This window comes from Amblyomma americanum, chromosome 8, assembly GCF_052857255.1.
Source record: "Amblyomma americanum isolate KBUSLIRL-KWMA chromosome 8, ASM5285725v1, whole genome shotgun sequence".
NCBI lineage: Eukaryota > Metazoa > Arthropoda > Arachnida > Ixodida > Ixodidae > Amblyomma > Amblyomma americanum.
In genome coordinates this window covers 151,171,344-151,188,707 of record NC_135504.1, presented here as the reverse complement: position 1 = coordinate 151,188,707, position 17,364 = coordinate 151,171,344, and the positions used below count along the sequence as shown (strand labels likewise).

Here is a 17,364-nt window from a genome sequence, read left to right as displayed (position 1 = left end):
ATGAACGGCGTTAAACTTCGCGCGCGTACCGCGAGCCATTGCGCGCAAAGCCATAAGAGTCTACTGCTCTAAATCAGAATCAACCAGCCTTCGCCTGTTCCGCCGGTGCAGAAAATGCAGTAAGGCTACGCAACGCAGATTTGGTACAGACCCTGGCGCTGCGTCTGGCAATATCTGTTGTGCATCAAGATCACGGAACGAACGACACTCTCAAGGGTCAGGTTCGTGCGCATTTTTCAGTAAATCGCCAGAATAAAACTTAATGCAACGGAATGAAAAATTAAACGCCGGCAGAGCCAAGCCTGAGTGCTGCCAGCACTCAAGAACACGCTGCTGCGGGTCTTGCGACGTTCCTCACAAAATGCGTCTCCTACGGTGTTTCATGCGCTCTCGTTCCTTTCGGCGCTCGAGGAGGAACAACGGTCAAACGCCCCTGAGCCAGCACCCTCCTTCTTTCGCGAAGACAGGGAAAGGAGGAGGGGGGGGGGGGGGGGGCGTGCCTTGCTCGGTCCGCGGGCGCGGTGACCCAAATTCAAGGGTTCTCCCTCGCGTCGGGGGCACTCGTCTATAAAGCGGTGGGCGACCCCAGCAGACCGCGGAGAAAGACCCGGCCGCGCTCACGCGAAAGCAGCTCAGCGCCATCCCATCCCGCACTCGCTGCTGTCGCCCAGGCGAAGTTCGATGTTCCTGCTCACTGCGGAGGAGTAGAACTGTTTCCAGACAGACTCACGAAACCCGTTCCTCGACCTCGCAGAACTCTGTCAGGCCAGAAGCTCGACAAGCACTTTTGGAGCGCACTGAAGAGCTGCGGGCCTGTTTTGTTTCCAGTGGATGTCGGCGATCGTGGAGGAGTGAGGGAACAGACTCTCCTTTGAACACCCTTCGTTCGCTGAGGCCGTCGACAGTTGTGCTGAGTTTCCTAACCGCAGAAGTAGTCTGCGGCTGTTTCTAACTCAGTTCAGGTTCCCAGAACTAAGACGCCTGCTTTGAGACTGCTTGGGCCGCGCTGCTGCGCCGGGAGGACCTCTGGAATTACACACTCGGACACTTCTAGCGGTGAGTGCAATTCTGCTGTAGTCTTGCGCTTCGAAAGTGGAAAGCAGGAAGCCGCCACTCGGAGAATGAAGCGTAGCGAGCGGCAGGAGCGTTTCAAATGCATTTCTACGCAGCCCGTTCATGTTCGTCCAGTTGTGGCTAAAACGTCGAATGTACTGCAAGGACTGCCGCGAAGGACATGATTTGTCATTTTCGCATTTACCCCTTAATGACTTGTTCTCCTTCTGGATATTAGCTAGTGAAAACTACACTGGAACTGAGGAATCTGAGCCTGGATAGAAGAAGCATGGAAGCAGAATTCGAATGACACTCTTCAAGTCTCTAGGTACATTTCGGTTCAAGTGGACCAGGCCGTCTAAATTACTAACGCCGAAAAAAAACCATTATAAGACTTATAGTATCAGACTCATACCGGTTGGATGCTTTGGCAAAACACTCTTCAGCCTGGCTACAACTGAGCGGAAACAGTGTTCTACGAGTCTGAGACCTCGAGGCAAACGGCCTCCCAAGGAGCAGAGCATTATTCCATGAATTAAAAGTTATTAAATACCTCAGATGAACGTTATAGACTTATGAATTCCCAGTAAATCATCTTTGCTGGCTCCTTGACCACAAAATTGTACAAAACCATGAAAGTCATTAGGAAAGAATTAACTACATATTAGATGATCTGATCTCCTGAGGTACGCAAAACCATGTGCAAACACGCAGCCGCATGCAGGAATTCAAGTGGAAAATATAAACATGTTCTATCAGCTATGAGTGCAGGATTGCTACCACAAAAAATTTAGCCAGTTATGTGTTAGGGCTAGCTTTTCCAAGAATTTATCTTTTCGTGGGCCTCCTGCATCTCTAGCAGCTTAAACGTTTGCCTTGCGTTTACAAATATTTTGGAGAAGAGCGTTACCTGAACTATCGTATGCTGGCAGGTGAAGTAGATATGCGGGCAGAAATTAAAATCATTCACATTTTAGCGCTCTGTAAAAATATTCAACGTCTGGAGCCAATGGGTTAAGTTTAATTCCAACCTACGATGCGGAGGCGCTAAATTGGCCCCATTTTATTGAGAGTGTTGTGTTGGGTGTGCTGGCTCGACGGCCATAACTTGGAGCACATTACTTAAGATGTCACTTCCCTCAGCGCTTCTAAACATGTGCGAAAAGCGGTGAACGAACACAGCGTCCACGTTGTTCGCCAACGTGGGCCTTCAAGAAGGGACACCAAATAGCCGATGGTGGTCTGCCGAACCCAAGTGCAATTACTCTACGCCTGCACGAGCTGTGAGATAACGGAAGCAGAAATAGCAGCATGCCTTCATTGTTCTCGGAGTGCTCCAGGGAGTTCCGCCATCTTGGGCAACGTCTTCGCGGCGGTTCAGAAAAAGTCCCCGTTTCTCCGCTCGTGATAAACACAGCGCAGTGTTCGCTGTAGCCCAGCCATGAAGTTATGCAGAAGGCTGGATCAAGTAGCCGGATATCTTTGGGGAAATCACGGAGGCGCTTCCGAAACGTCATTGATGCGCGGAACGACTTCCGCGTGCGGCGGAAGAGGAAAAAGGACGCGGGCCACAATGACATGTGCCGCCCCTTTCAGTGCACGCATGGGGAGAGGCACGAAGTCGTCGAGCATGCGCCACGCATGACGCAACAGCCCCTCTTTCCAACGACTTCCTCGTTGGGGCTCGCACGAACGTATCTCGGGTGGACCAGTCGGGCCTAATCCCAGAAAGTGAAACCACCAAAGCCCTTTCAATCGCCTCCTCCAAGACATTGTTGCGAGCCGAGATCAACTGAAGAGTGTTCTGCCAAGCAATTTTATTGAAGCTGCTAACCAGGAAGATATGAGGAGCATTTCCCAGCCCAGCAGCGTTGGTATCAGAATTATTGCTTAGCGTTCCCGTTTGGGCTTGTCAAAGTTCCTTGTTCGTGATACCTGATTTGTGTGAGGAGACGGACGTGCATTCGAAACATTGCAGCGCTTTGAGCCGACAGCGTTTCTTCTTGCGTTGCAACGGATTACGTTCGCAGGAAGCACTTGGTTCCTGCTCAGTATATTCGCATGGGCTGCCGTTATTTTATCAAAGCCCATCCATGTGACCTGGCATCAAAATAGTTTCCCACTGTCTTCTCTTGCTGTAGTTGAAAGTGCTGCCTGCTATGGGTCTGCGTTAGCGGTCACTTCTTGCGGCTTCTTGCGAATTAAGTAATATGGTGGTAAGTGGAGTGTCTTTGTCCAGGGGTAGCTCCTCGAAGGCTGTGCATTTTGTTTTAACGGGTTCTCAGTGTGAGTTTGGAGCAGAAATAATGAAAGTGCAGAGCACCTCCTCCGACTGTGGTTTGCACCGGGTCGAGCGGGCGAAGGACAGAGGTTTTCAATGCCCGTCGCTCTTCCGTGGATGCAAGCCGAAACGTAGGTTTCGGAAACAATAGCACTTAGCTTCACGAACAAGCGTCGAATATTCGGCGCCAGATGTATCACTTTATTCGTAAGTACAGCAGTGATAAAATCCTCTCAGCACTATTGGTCGCGTTTATCGAAATCGCGCACAGCGGAACATTCGATATAGCGCTGCGCCTCAGCAATTCTCTAACGGAGCTCATCGAAAACTCGTGCGCATAGACGGGTCGGCTGGGCTGCCTTGGGCACCTGTGGGCATCGCTTGCGCTGTGGAGAAGTGAACGTGGGGTTTGATTGAGGGTGTCGTTCGGTGTCTTGCAATAATCTTCTACGCCACGATCCAACCTAATTAAACAAAGCCTAGCGGCGTCCCTCACCTGACGTGCGGAAACCAGCTGTTCCTTCATTTTAATGAGATTGTTCAATTTATAGTGTGCTTGTAACATTTCATAATAAGCAACTTATGTCTAGCGAGGCCCAACACAGTGGCTCGGTGCGTTTTGCTGCAAGAAGAGCGGCACTAGTGTGAGTGCAGTGATTTCTGGCTTCTAGGCTACAGATGAACTGATCTATCACCACTTTTATACGAGGAGTTTTTGTCACAAAGGAACCGAGAACAACGCGGCAGTTTTTTAACGGCCGCAACGCATTGGCAGCTGTTACGTGATATGCTTGAAATTGCTAGTTTAATGGCCTATTTGATTTTCATAATTTTAATGGCAAAGATATGTGAACAAATTTACATTTACAGTTGAATTTCACATAAATTCTGTACCTCAATTTGTCTCATTTCAAAAATAAAAATTCCTCATGCATCGAAATGCTTCGCGATCCTATTCGAGTTAAATATGTCGTGTTCGAATGTGATTCACACCACTTAGTAAGACAACTCAGTCTTTAGCAGAGCCGAGCTGTTGTTACCAAAAGTCGACACATTTTCACCCGTGCCACTATGCCTTACGGCCTATGGCGCTCCCGCGGGAGAACTCACATTTTTCTCAATAAATAACTCTAGACAGTGAAAAGCACCTAATTCGCATGTGACCTAACTACAGAAATCCATAATCATTTTTTTTACTTATTCAACCATCACCACGGTCAACCCTATACTTTTCACAATAAGAATACGGTGTCATTTGCAGACCTGACGCAACAAAATAGGTCAAAAAGGGATCAAAGAAAGCTGAATTCGCCTCGAATGAAAAGTGTGGTCGCGACTTGAATGACCTGTAGAATGGGCGGTTTCAGTTATGTGGACGTTTTTGCCATCCAACCTACTTTGCTTGTAATTAGTGCATTCAATCTTCTTACAGGTTCTTTTATAGACTGTGGCTTCTGGGCCCTGTTACTCGATCTACATCGGACAGGCGCGAATCTAACAGCAACATGCCTGACGGGGCTCGCGGTCAGCGCTTGGCCGATTTAGTTGTCCCTACATCCACTAGGTGGATTTCCACCCCCAGCACCAGGGACGTTTTACAGCGCTATCTGGCCCACTCCAAAGGAATGCATGGTCGCGGGTAGCGACAGTGACGGATGATCGATGCCCCTTCATGTGCTCACTTTTATACGCCAGCGTAAACAGCTCGTCGGGCGTCTGAGTCCCAGATGGGCCGCTGCCAAGTGTTGTGGGAAGTATAAGAATCCCGTCGAAAACTTTTCGCGGCGTCCATGCTGTGGCCTGTCACACATGGTCGGTGCGCATCATGAGGGTTTGAGTCAAAGAAGCATGCCATGCCAGCTGACGTCACAAAAAAGGAAGTCAAGTCACAGAACCGGAAGTGTTGCAACACTGCCTCGACTGGCTCCTTGTGCTATAGCAACCCAGGATCAGCATTCCCTAGGATCCATTCTTGTTGACAGCGGGTTTAGAGCACAGTGACAGAAGAAACACAGAGGACGACGTCACAGGCGCTGAACTTCAACTTTATTTAAGAATCATCGAAACCCTGCATATATACCCATGACAGAGACGCCACCAAGCGGCGAAAGCTTTATGCGCTCGTGGAAACAGAGATGATAAGGCAGGTGGGGCAAAATGACAAAGGCTAAAAAAACCGAAAAATTTTGAACAGAGCAGGAAAAAGCAGAGCAAGAAGATGCAAAAAACTTTACCAAGTCATTTGAAAGAAACACTCCGACACGTGAAAAATGGGGCAGATGACAGACAGAATTTTGAAGACGGTTCCCGAAAAACACTGAATCAAAATATACGCGTATAACAAAAATCAAACGTGGCGAAAAAAGAAAAGCATAGTGGCAAGCAAAAACCAACAATGAAAAAGCACAGTGGTGATTGGATAGGCAAACGAAAATTTAACGATACAGGTGAAGCCTACAATTAACGCGGCTAAACACAGAAGATAAAATGTACTGGATAGATAAAACGGTAACAAACTGGGAGGAGTTACCGTTTTATCTATCCAGTGCATTTTATCTTCTGTGTTTAGCCGCGTTAATTGTAGGCTTCACCTGTATCGTTAAATTTTCGTTTGCCTATCCAATCACCACTGTGCTTTTTCATTGTTGGTTTTTGCTTGCCACTATGCTTTTCTTTTTTCGCCACGTTTGATTTTTGTTATACGCGTATATTTTGATTCAGTGTTTTTCGGGAACCGTCTTCAAAATTCTGTCTGTCATCTGCCCCATTTTTCATTTGTCGGAGTGTTTCTTTCAAATGACTTGGTAAAGTTTTTTGCATCTTCTTGCTCTGCTTTTTCCTGCTCTGTTCAAAATTTTTCGGTTTTTTTAGCCTTTGTCATTTTGCCCCACCTGCCTTATTATCTCTGTTTCCACGAGCGCATAAAGCTTTCGCCGCTTGGTGGCGTCTCTGTCATGGGTATATATGCAGGGTTTCGATGATTCTTAAATAAAGTTGAAGTTCAGCGCCTGTGACGTCGTCCTCTGTGTTTCTTCTGTCCCTGTGCTCTAAACGCGCTGTCAACAAGAATGGATCATTACCAACTAGCCCGGCAATTTGTCCTATTCCCTAGGAGTCAACAAATTTTTTTTTCGCCTTGCTGAGTGCGCATGCTTTGAAGCACCTCCACCAACACCGAAAACCGAAAAGTGCATTTGAAAGAACAGGTACAAAACTTTGGCTGCATAATCGAAATAAATTTCAGTCACCGCAGGTGAATTTTTTTGACGTAGCACATACGCTCTGGGATCTGAAGGTGCAAAGGGCACTGAGGAAAACTTCATTCGGTTTTCTTTCTTCGCGAAAATGCATTCCGTGGCTAGTTCTGGTAAAGTTGATGCTTCTTCGGTAGTAAAACGTGCTTTTGTTACCGCAGAATCGGCTGCACAAGACATTTTCGCTTCTGGATTCAAGTTCTAGACTCCATGATTAACATTTTGAAGTGTATGGCAGTGTAACCTAGGTTCAAGAATCCGGGAAAAGATTAACCCCCTATTTACTTCGTGAAACTAAATGCGAAGTAGATGTGCTAGCGCAATATATATGCACTTTCGCGTGGTTGATGATGACGGTTTCACAAACAATCTAAGCGGTAAATCTGGCGCAATGCCATTTCTGCCGTTCCACTTTGCTGCAACTGCCGCAGAACCGTGTCTCCTCCTCTAGGATACTAGGCTCCAACAGGCGTACTACCCTCCGTTCCACTTGGCTGCAGCTGGCGTGCACGGGCTTCGTCCTTTCCACGTGGCTGCAGCTGCCACGAAACCGGTTTTCCCACTGAACCACGACACACAACGACTCGATGAAGTTTTTTCAGCGCTACAAAAACGAGGACACAGAAAGAAAGAAGTACACAGGACGGGCACTGGCTTCTTCGAGAATCCATGCTTCACCGACTTGCCCCACAACGTCTGGTAGACAACGTAGTGGTTAAGTGAACATAACGACTCATTATGCGATTAGGAAAGGAGGCTTCCCCTCTCCACTTTGCCACCTTCCAACCGCAGCTATCAGGACGGCTTCTTTCGCCAATGACCCACCTAGCGCACTACTTCTGCAAGCAGTGGCAGGTGAAGGCTTCACCATCCAACCGGAGAGTTTTTCCGCAATTAAGGCATCTTGTGGTGGCGCACCGAAACAGTACTTTGACGTCACCACAGTTTAACGGCGTCGCGGCACTATGGGGTGTAAGGATGCGTAAGGCTGCACGGGTGCTTTCACACTCTGTGAAGAGCTTTATGGTTCTTCACCGAAAAACAACTAATATCCCTGCTTTTCATTAAAGGAAAACGGCAGGCTAAATGTGTGCAATTCTGACTGCTATCTATGGCGCCGCAATCTCAGACTGGAATGAATTATCTTCCAAATAGAGTCATAGAGACTGCTGTCAAAAACATGATGGCGTGTGCCCCTGTCTGAAATAGAAGCTCCATTTTAAAGGCACACTAAGAACATTTGGAATTTTATTTTTAAATACTTATTCTGTTGCCCTTTCTGACTATGCTGTTTTGTTTTGCCGCAACTCAGGCATTTATTGCTTAAAAAAACTGGATTTTAAAATATTTACAGAGTCCAAGGACTCTATGATCACCACTTGGTGGTGTAGCCTTACGTCACAGATATGGGTTAAAAGATACGAATAAGCAACGTTGAAATTCGTAATTGTTGGTTCATGCTTCGGAGCAATAGCGCAACAGGACGAGGGACCAAGAATCAGTAGACACACAAAGCGCTAGCTTCTAACAACTTTGTTGAAAACAAGTACTCAACAGCTTATACATACATTATTTCCATGTCAACCCAAAGCATGCTCAAAACCATTGCGAACGCAGGTAAGCAATTTCTATTTTTTGAGTCTGACGTAAGGAGTGGTTAGACAAGCACTTCCTAATCTGGCTATCTTTTCTGCTCCAATAATCTCACAAGTGCGCTTGGCCTTGCTTTCCCCAAATTAAAAACACTTGTCGAGTGACTGCCTGCAGTTTACACATGCATTGCAATGTTTCACAAGTTCTCCGTCTTCGCTTCTATTGCTTACATTGCGATTATGCTCACGGTGCGGTCGTTGAGGCAGCGACCAATCTGACCGACATCCTGCCGTCCACATGAGAGCGGAATCTGGTACACCACCCCTACCTTGCATTCTACAAATAGAAATCGATGTTTCTTCGTGCATTTTTCGTCTGACTTTCAAAAAAAGAAATTGCCTGTCTACGTTCACACAGATTGTGCGCATGCTTTTGGGTGACAGCCGGTGCCTTGTCTTATCGTTCATCATTGACTTGCACTGCGTTGCATTTTGTTATTAGCAGTCACCCTTGTGCGCTGTTGCAGCCTCTTCTTTTCGCCTTTAAATATCTTATCCCGCGTATCAATTCCAGCAGTAGCGGCATCATGCGTTCCCTTCCATTTCCTGTATAAATATCCCCTTTCCGCAATAAAAATTCAGTTGAAGTCAGCGCTGTGGTGTCTTGTCTCGCTTCGCCCCCGCCTTTATTCGCGCTGTATCGCATTATGGAGAAATTGTAGTTGGCTTGTATCGATTGAATAGCAGCTCCTGATCACAAAAACGCCACTCTTACTGAAAACAAAGCTCTTGTAATGTAGAAAATAGCAAGATCCAAAATACAGGTGTCGCCGCCACAGGTCAATCTCGCAAGTTCAAGCATGATGACTTCCTAGGACAAGAGGCGCCACCTTGGAGGAATTTTTCCTTACCTCATGGAAGTCACGAATCTCTGAGGCTGGCAAAGGAAGGTTGCGCACCGCACCGCTAGCCGTCAGAAATCACGGAGTCTGCGTTTACGTCACGTATCACGTCACTCCGTTCTGTGACGTCATAAGAGTTCTCCGTGTCGTCATAAGAGTTCTCGAGTTTGAATCACAGCGGCGGGAAAAAACTTCTTCAACTTCGAATCCAAATTTCTTTGAAATAAATGCATCTTTCGCACCCGGACAAGCGGCAACAAAGCCATGAAATGCCGAAGTATCAGATTTTGCTAACAAAAAAAATGATAGAGTTCTCCTCAGTGTCCCTTTAACATCAAGGTAGTTTGCGTGCGTAAACGGCTGATGGTGGCGACACGTGTATTTCGTTTCTTGAAATTTTTTGGCTAATAAAAGCTCCATTTTAAGTGAAAGTTTTGTCTTACCATTAGAACATAGTAAGTATTGACATGAGCCGAGCTTAACATTTTTCTCAGCGAGGATTTGAGACCAGTTTAAAGAGACACTGAGGAGAACCTTATCAAAATTTTTTTGTTAGCAATATCTGATAGTTCGGCATTTCATGGCTTTGTTGACGCTTGTCCGGGAGCGAAAGATGCATTTATTTCAAAGAAATTTGGATTCGAAGTTGAAAAATTTTTTCCCGCCGCTCCGATTCTAACTCTAGAACTCTTATGACGACACGGAGAATTCTTATGACGACACAGAACGGAGTGACGTGAAACGTGACGTAAACAGAGACTCCGTGATTTCTGGCGGCTAGCGGTGCGGTCTAGCAGCTGCCGAAATGAAAGCTGCCGCCGCCGCACGTTGAAGGCATCTATCGGGGGTCGCCACCGTCGCTTCGTTTACGTTTGCACCGGCGTCTTGCCAACGTTACGATGGATCCCGTTCCCGAACCCGACGACGTAGTTCTCGCCAAAACTCTGGCCTGCATTTCAGCGACCTCAGCCCCACATAGCGTGAGATGCTTTTGAGGGAGCACGGTTAGGTTAGGCGCCGGCGGGTGGTTTCCCCCTTCCTCAGAGAGCAGCCGTTGCAAACTAAATATCATAACCCCAGTGCGGGGAGTCGCGAGGGGTGCGTTGCGCCCATCGGAGGCTGGCCGGGGCTTTGGGGCCAACGGATTGTGATTCCTTGAACGGAGCGGTTGAACGGCGCAGCAGGCAGCGTCGAGGTCTCCCACGGTTGCAAGGGCCAAGTTATTTATTTATTTTTTGCCACAAAAAACAAATCGGTGCTCGACAGCGGTCGCGTTTATTGTCGGCGGCTTGAAACCAAAGCCGGCGCACGACGCTTCAACGGCTTCCGCTAGATCCAACGGGTCCACTGGATCTGGCTCTCTCACCAACTTGCATGTACCTTCAGATATGTACTGTGAATGGATTAAAATAGCCGAGCTCGAAAAGAACAGCTCCGCCGAACTGCCGCAGCTATTGAAAATAACACGCGCACCTCGCCGCGGAGCCAAATCAGTCTGGCCGGGCCGGCGGCGGCTGGCGCACTCGGCGCGAAATAGATACATGCTCCAATCTCCCCGCCAATGCGGTCAGAGTGCGCCGAAGCCGCCGAACGCGTCGGCGGTCAAGCGCAGTTGGAGTATAGAGGGTCTCGCTTTGACCGACGTGACTTCGCAGTGCAGGGCGCGCGTGCGCGCGCGCCTCGCCGCAGCATAAACGCGCCTTAACAGAGCCTGCGCTTAACCGCTACCCAACGTATTCAGCGGCGGCATCCAAGGGAGCCACTGAAACCCCCTGCCCACTCACTAAATAAAAGAAAAGAAGTCCGGTGCTGAGGTTCGGAATCGAACCAGCGCCTTCGGCGTTTGAGGCGGAAGCGCTACCGCTCCGCCACGACGGCTGAAGTTACAGGGTCAATAAAGGCGCATCTAGTGAATGCACATTTCTGATGCAGAAATCTCAGGGCTTTCGCTAGGTATATCCTGGCCTAACAGAGCTAGGCCATCAGCAATTTTTCTGAACTGCCTTGTACTTTGTGTCCCATCCCTAATAAACGATTTCCGTTAAGTAGTTCGAGGTTGACTGGCACAGCCGGGAATGTTTCGCCGGGTAAGCGTGCGAATACACAAGTGCTGCCTTGTACGATCACCGACCATCGTGCCATCATAGCTTTTCATCGACCGTGGCGATCATCTGACAAGCCTTACAGGCTTCTTCAAAGGTTAACTATAGCACTTGAAGCGGCACTTCGAGTTCCTCTGCTGTTCGGCGCTTGTAAATCGAAGCGCGTCAAAAACAAAACCACGGGGCACGCAAAGCTCATAGACGCGAAGCGCCATAAAAAAATCGAAACTCTCCTGGCCGCCTGTGGCGCCGCAAGCATCCGTTTTCTTTGCTTCCAACATTCAGGTTGTCTTTTGCCTACCTTCCTTGTGTGATAAAAGTCCACTACTGGTTTTAAAACAAAACTTACTTTAATATTGAACCGTGCAACCTACCTTTGTCAGCCTCAGAGATTCGCGAAACCAAGTAGGATGGAAAATTCCTCCAAGGTGGCGTCTCTTGTCCTATGGCGTCACCACGCTTGTACTTGCGAGATTGGCCTGTGGTGGCGATACCTGTATTTTGGTTCTTGCTATTTTCTACCTTACAAGAGCTTTGTTTTCAGTAAGAGCGGCGTTTTTGTGATCAGGAGCTGGTATTCTATCGATACAAGCCAACTTCAATTTCTCCTTAGTGTCCCTTTGCAGTTACTTGGGGCTTTTGACTTTGCAGCTTACAAAAGTAAATAGCTGATTGGACTGTGTTCATTCAGTGAATAATGCACAACCACCTTTCCTCTCGTAGCTTGTGTGACACGTAAAATGACGACTTCGTGCACTTTACTTGCAGGAAGCCGCAATGGGAGGTAAAATCTTGGCTCCATTGGTCTTCGCCGCCTCTCTGCTGGTGGCCTCGGCTGAGGCCGACAAGATGAACGGTACGTCACTTCCTTTTGTTGCACATCATTGCAGTACTGAAGAAACTAAGCAATTTAGATACTCTGGGAAAAAAAATGGGAGTTTACCTTAGGCAGCGAAACATTGGAAGCTGTAAGCGAATAGGTACACTTGAGGCAAGTAGTGACCACAGATTTGGTCAACCAAAGTGAAACGGCTGGGGTGGAGTGCGTTCGGCAGGCACTCTGAGATCACGAATAGCAGGCTTCCACCATCGTTTAAGAGAAAATGCATAAAAGATGTAGTGCCAGTAATCACTTATGCGGTAGAAACATCCAGACTAATGAAACGGATTGAAATTATGCAGAGAAACATGCACAGAGCTATAGAAGAGTAAAAGAGAGGTGTCACGTCAAGAGACAGCAAGAGAGCAGACAGGGTCAAGGATCAAACACGGGTTATGCCAGGCGTACGGAAAGTAGCCATGCAGCCTAGGGAACGGACTCGATTCTAGTCGAAGACAGGCATAGCAGGTGGCGACTGCTGCACTGAGGCTTTGACAAAGCGCAACACTGCCAGACAGTTGCTTTGATAGACATAGCACCGATAGGGAACTACATGGATAGAAAGCAGCAATGGCGTGCAGCTAATCATCCGCTCGTGTGCGAGAGGACTGCGGCTCGAATCCCGGTACCGCTCGATTGTCCACTGGGTAAAAAATTAAAAACTCTGCGCGTAAATGGAATTCAATAACTAAGATTAGGGCACATCCGGATTCCGGCGACCAGGGATGAAAACGTACACCCTCACCAGAACAGGATTAGGTCACATATGTGTGGTACATGACCACCGCCTCCTATAAGAATACCCAAATTAAATATCGACACTCAGTACCCACCGTCTGCGGAGCAACTGGACACGGCGGTGGTCACTCCTGTGATGCAGCGGAGGGCGCTGAGAATTTTTGCTCCGGACAGGCCGTCATTGGAAACTGAGCCTCTCCACGTTTAACGCTAGAACCTTATACAGGGAGTCTACCCTAGTAGTGTTATTTGAGGAACAAGTGGGCATTAAAAAGGTTCTAAGGAGAACAGAAAAGGCGGGCATGTAATATGCTATCTTGATTTTTCTGACAACGACAATTAGGTTTCGTATTTCGCATCAATATTTCGCACAAATGTGGAGTAGTTCAATAGCACTAACCAGAGAGTGGCAGTAATCGTAATCAAGCTTAAGAAGACTTAGAAATTTAAGGTATGCGGCCACTTTCTAAAAGCAATGCATGCAGAAAACTAGTGATATTCAACAGTCTGGCAACGTAAGAGCAGTTTGTAATTCGCGTCGAGGCGCTAGAAAGGTGAGGAGGAGAAGAAGAAGAAGAAGAAGAAGAAGAAGAAGAAGAAGAAGAAGAAGAAGAAGAAGAAGAAGAAGAAGAAGAAGAAGAAGAAGAAGAAGAAGAAGAAGAAGAAGAAGAAGAAGAAGAAGAAGAAGAAGAAGAAGAAGAAGAAGAAGAAGAAGAAGAAGAAGAAGAAGAAGAAGAAGAAGAAGAAGAAGAAGAAGAAGAAGAAGAAGGGAATACGTCTACTTACGGCAGGCAGTTTATTAGTATCCCTCCAGAGAAAAGTATAAAACAGCTGTATCTTACCGGTACTCACCATTGGGGCAGAAACGTGTAAGCTAACGAAAAGGGTTCAGCTTAAGTTAAGGACAACGAAGCGAGCTATTGAAAGAAAAATGATAGGGGTAACTAGTAGACCGGAAGCGGGCAGAGGGCGTGAGTGAACAACGCGAGTTAAAGGCATCCTAGTCGAAATCAAGAGGAAGGAACGGGCTTGGGCAGGGCATGTAATCCAAACGCAAGCTAACCGCTGGTACTAAACGGGTAACGGAGTGGTCTCCAAAAGAATGCAAGCGTAGCAGCGATTGAAAACCAAAAATTTGCGGAGATACGGTGCCCGCAGCTGGCAAAGCGCAGGGTTAGTTTGGAGAGACATGGGAGAGGCCTTTGTCTTGCAGTGGACCTAGCCAGGCTAATGATGATGATGATTATGAGTGCAGGGAGTGAACGCAGATTGGGATCACGAGAGCGAAATAACTAGAATAAGAATGGAGTTGAGCGCATTTCGCAGGCTCTCTCAGATTATTAATAACCGTTTACCAGTATCCCTCAAGAGGACAGGTATAAATAAGAGCTGTCATCATCATCACCATCAGCCTGACTACGCCCACTGCTGGGCAAAGGCCTCTCCCATGTCTCTCCAATTCGCCCTGTCTTTTCACAGCTGCGCCTACCCTATGCCTGCAAGGTTCCTAATCTCATCCGCCCACCTAAGCTTATGCCACCCCCTGCTATGCTTGCCTTCTCTTGGAATCGACTCTATTACCCTTAATGACCAGCGGTTATCTTGCCTTCGCATTACATGCCCTACCCAGGCCCATTTCTTCTTCTTGACTTCGACTAGGATGTAATTACCCCTGGGTTTGCTCCCTCACACACTCAGCCCGCTTGAGGTATCTTAACGTTACATCCATCGTTTTTCTTTCCATGGCTCGCTGCGTTGGCCTTAACTTGAGCTGAAGCCTTTTCGTTAGTCTCCACGTTTCTGACCCGTAGGTGAGTACTGGTAAGATACAGATTTTGTATACTGTTTTCTTAAGGGATATTGGTAAACTGCTATTCATGATCTGAGAGAACCTGCCATCTGCGCTCCACTCCACTCTTATCCTTATAGTTGCCTCTCATGATCCGGATCAGCTGTCCATACCTGCCCTAAGAAGACGTATTCTTTTACCACTTCCACCACCTCGCTACCAAATGTAAACTGGTGTTCCCTTGCTAGGCTGTTGAAGATTACTTTGCTTTTCTGCATGTTAATATTTAGACCCACTGTTATGATCTGCCGGTGCAACTCATTGATCATGATGTGCAGTTCATCTCCTGAGTGACTCAGCAAGGCAATGTCATCAGCGAACCGCACATTATTTAGGTATACTCTTGTTTGGGCGAGTTGCTTCATCTTTGAACGAGTACGTTACTTGCGCGAAGAAGACGGGAGTGTTAGAAAATAAACTAGTTAGAAGTTGCGCTGTGTACATGTCGTGTGTGTTCCTTTGTTGCGTCCCGTCTTCGCGCAAGTACTTACCAGATCAAAGATTATATAGGTATTCACTATCAACTCTTATCTCTAACCGTTCCCAATTCAGGGCTCGAAATACCTCCTGTAAACAGGCGGTGAATAACATTGGCGAGATCATGTCCCCCTGCCGCTGTGCAGTTGCTATATATATATATATATATATATATATATATATATATATATATATATATATATATATATATATATCTTGCAGTATTTTGACATAAGGCTCTTCTACGCCCTGGTTCCGGAATGCCTGCATGACTGTGCACTCAGTCAATCGTTTTCTCCTAATCAATAAAGGCTATATACTATATATAGGGGTTGGTTATATGATAATGTGAATATGATCAGTTTTGGAATATCTTTTACGAAAGCCCGCCTGATCATTTCGTTTATTAAAGTCTGAGATTGCCCTGATTCTATTAGCAATTACTTTAGTAAATACCTTGTAGGCAACGGACAGTAAGCTGATCGGTATGTAATTTTTCAAGTCCTTGGCGTCTCCTTTATTATGAATTAACATAATGGTTTCGTTCTTCCGAGCCTCTGGTACGATCGAGGTCATAAGGAATTGCGTATACACGGTTGCTAGTTTTTCTAGCACGATGTCCCCTCCATCCTTGAGCAGACCTGCTGTTACCTGACCCTCACCAGCTGTTTTTCCCCTTTGCATTGCTCCTAAGGCTTTCCTCACTTCCCCTTTCGTTACAGACCCGATGACGCATTGCTGTGCTCTACTGCCCCTCTCATTAAGGTTCTAAATACATCGGGTGCTGTGCGCACTGCAGAACTCTTCGGCTACTTTAACTATAATATCCATATTTCCAAACAACATTGCCCTCCTTGTCCTTTAAAGGATATATCTTGTTTTTGCCTATACTTAGTTTCCTCATCGCCGCGTTAAGGCTACCTCCGTTCTTTAGAACACGATATTTGGTTTGTTCAAAGAAGGTTGTGGCCACGTACTACACCAGTGTGGCCAAATCCTGTTCTGGTTAGGGAGCGTGTTGTGGGTTCTGGCCACCGAGATCAGGCTGCACCGCAAGCCTGGAAATGCAATTACATCAATATGCGCAGTTTTTTTAACCCAGTGGAGAATTTCGCTTGACACGGGATTCGAACCCCGATCCTCTTGCACGCGAGGCGGATTCTCTACCTCTACGCCATAGCTGCATTCCAGGATGAATTTTTCTTTTACTTCGAGGTTTCTGAGAAAGGTTTTTAGCTTTCCTTCGTAGCCGTATGGCTGCGCTGGAGGTGGATGCCAATGAGTAAGAGCTGTACCTTACCGGGACGAAAGCGGTTCAGCTTAAATTGAGACCAAGGCCGCAAGCTATGGAGATGAAAATGATAGATGTTACGTTAAGAGACAGGGGGGCACAGTGGGTCAGGGAGCAAACGCGGTTAATAACGTTCTAGTCGAAATAAAGATGAAGAGATGGGCTTGAGCAGGACAGGTAATGCAAAGGCAAGTTAACCGACGGTCGTGTAACAAAAGTAAAAACAGCGCTACTTTTTACACAAACCACACAGAAAGACCAGACAGGACGGGCGCTGACTCCAACTATGTTTATTGAAAGCAACATGTTACATATATATAGCCCAAAGAAGGTGAACGCATGCGCATTTTTTACATGGTAAAAAAGAAAAAACAGAGCAAAAAACAACAAAAAACACAAACTCAGACCAAACCTACTCATTATCGCGTATTCTTTAGCAGTCTACGCTCACTTTCTCGCAGGGAGATAGAAGTGGTGCTAACGTACATGCCACATCTCCTTTTGATAAAAAAGGCTTCTGCCAGTTCCCGAGCTAATCTATCTTTGCTTCTGGCTAGAATTTTAATCTCGCCAAGTCGTGGTTCACAGTTTTTTTCGTTTTTATCAATGCAGGAGCGGCAATGGGCGGTAGGTTTTCAGAGGAATCTGATGCGTTCCCAAACGACCTTCTATGTTCCCCTGCACGCTCGTTTACGCAGCGTCCAGTGTGGCCGACGTACACCTTGCCACATGAAAGGGGGATCTCGTAGACCACTCCCGTGGCATACCTTACGTATGGTTTCGAGTGCTTATTTCCACACCAAGATTTAGCCTTGGCACCACTGCTAACCTCGGGGCACATCTTGGCCAATTTACAGGGGACGGAGAAGACAATGGGGACTCCGTACAACAATTGTTGCCAACTCGTTTTAAATTGTGGGACACCTTGTAAATGTACAGTATCAC

The 17,364-nt window shown here is 47.0% G+C and overlaps 1 protein-coding gene across 1 annotated transcript in view; it reads left to right on the top strand.

Annotated features, from left to right (window-relative positions):
• Window positions 1–612: 612 nt before the first annotated feature.
• Window positions 613–17,364, top strand: part of LOC144102117 (uncharacterized) — a 140,603-nt gene continuing 123,851 nt past the window's right edge. The window contains exons 1-2 of the mRNA XM_077635409.1: window positions 613–1,056; window positions 11,953–12,040. Coding sequence (XP_077491535.1) covers window positions 11,962–12,040 — 79 coding nt within the window. The 5' untranslated portion in view covers window positions 613–1,056; window positions 11,953–11,961. The remainder of the gene's footprint in view (window positions 1,057–11,952; window positions 12,041–17,364) is intronic.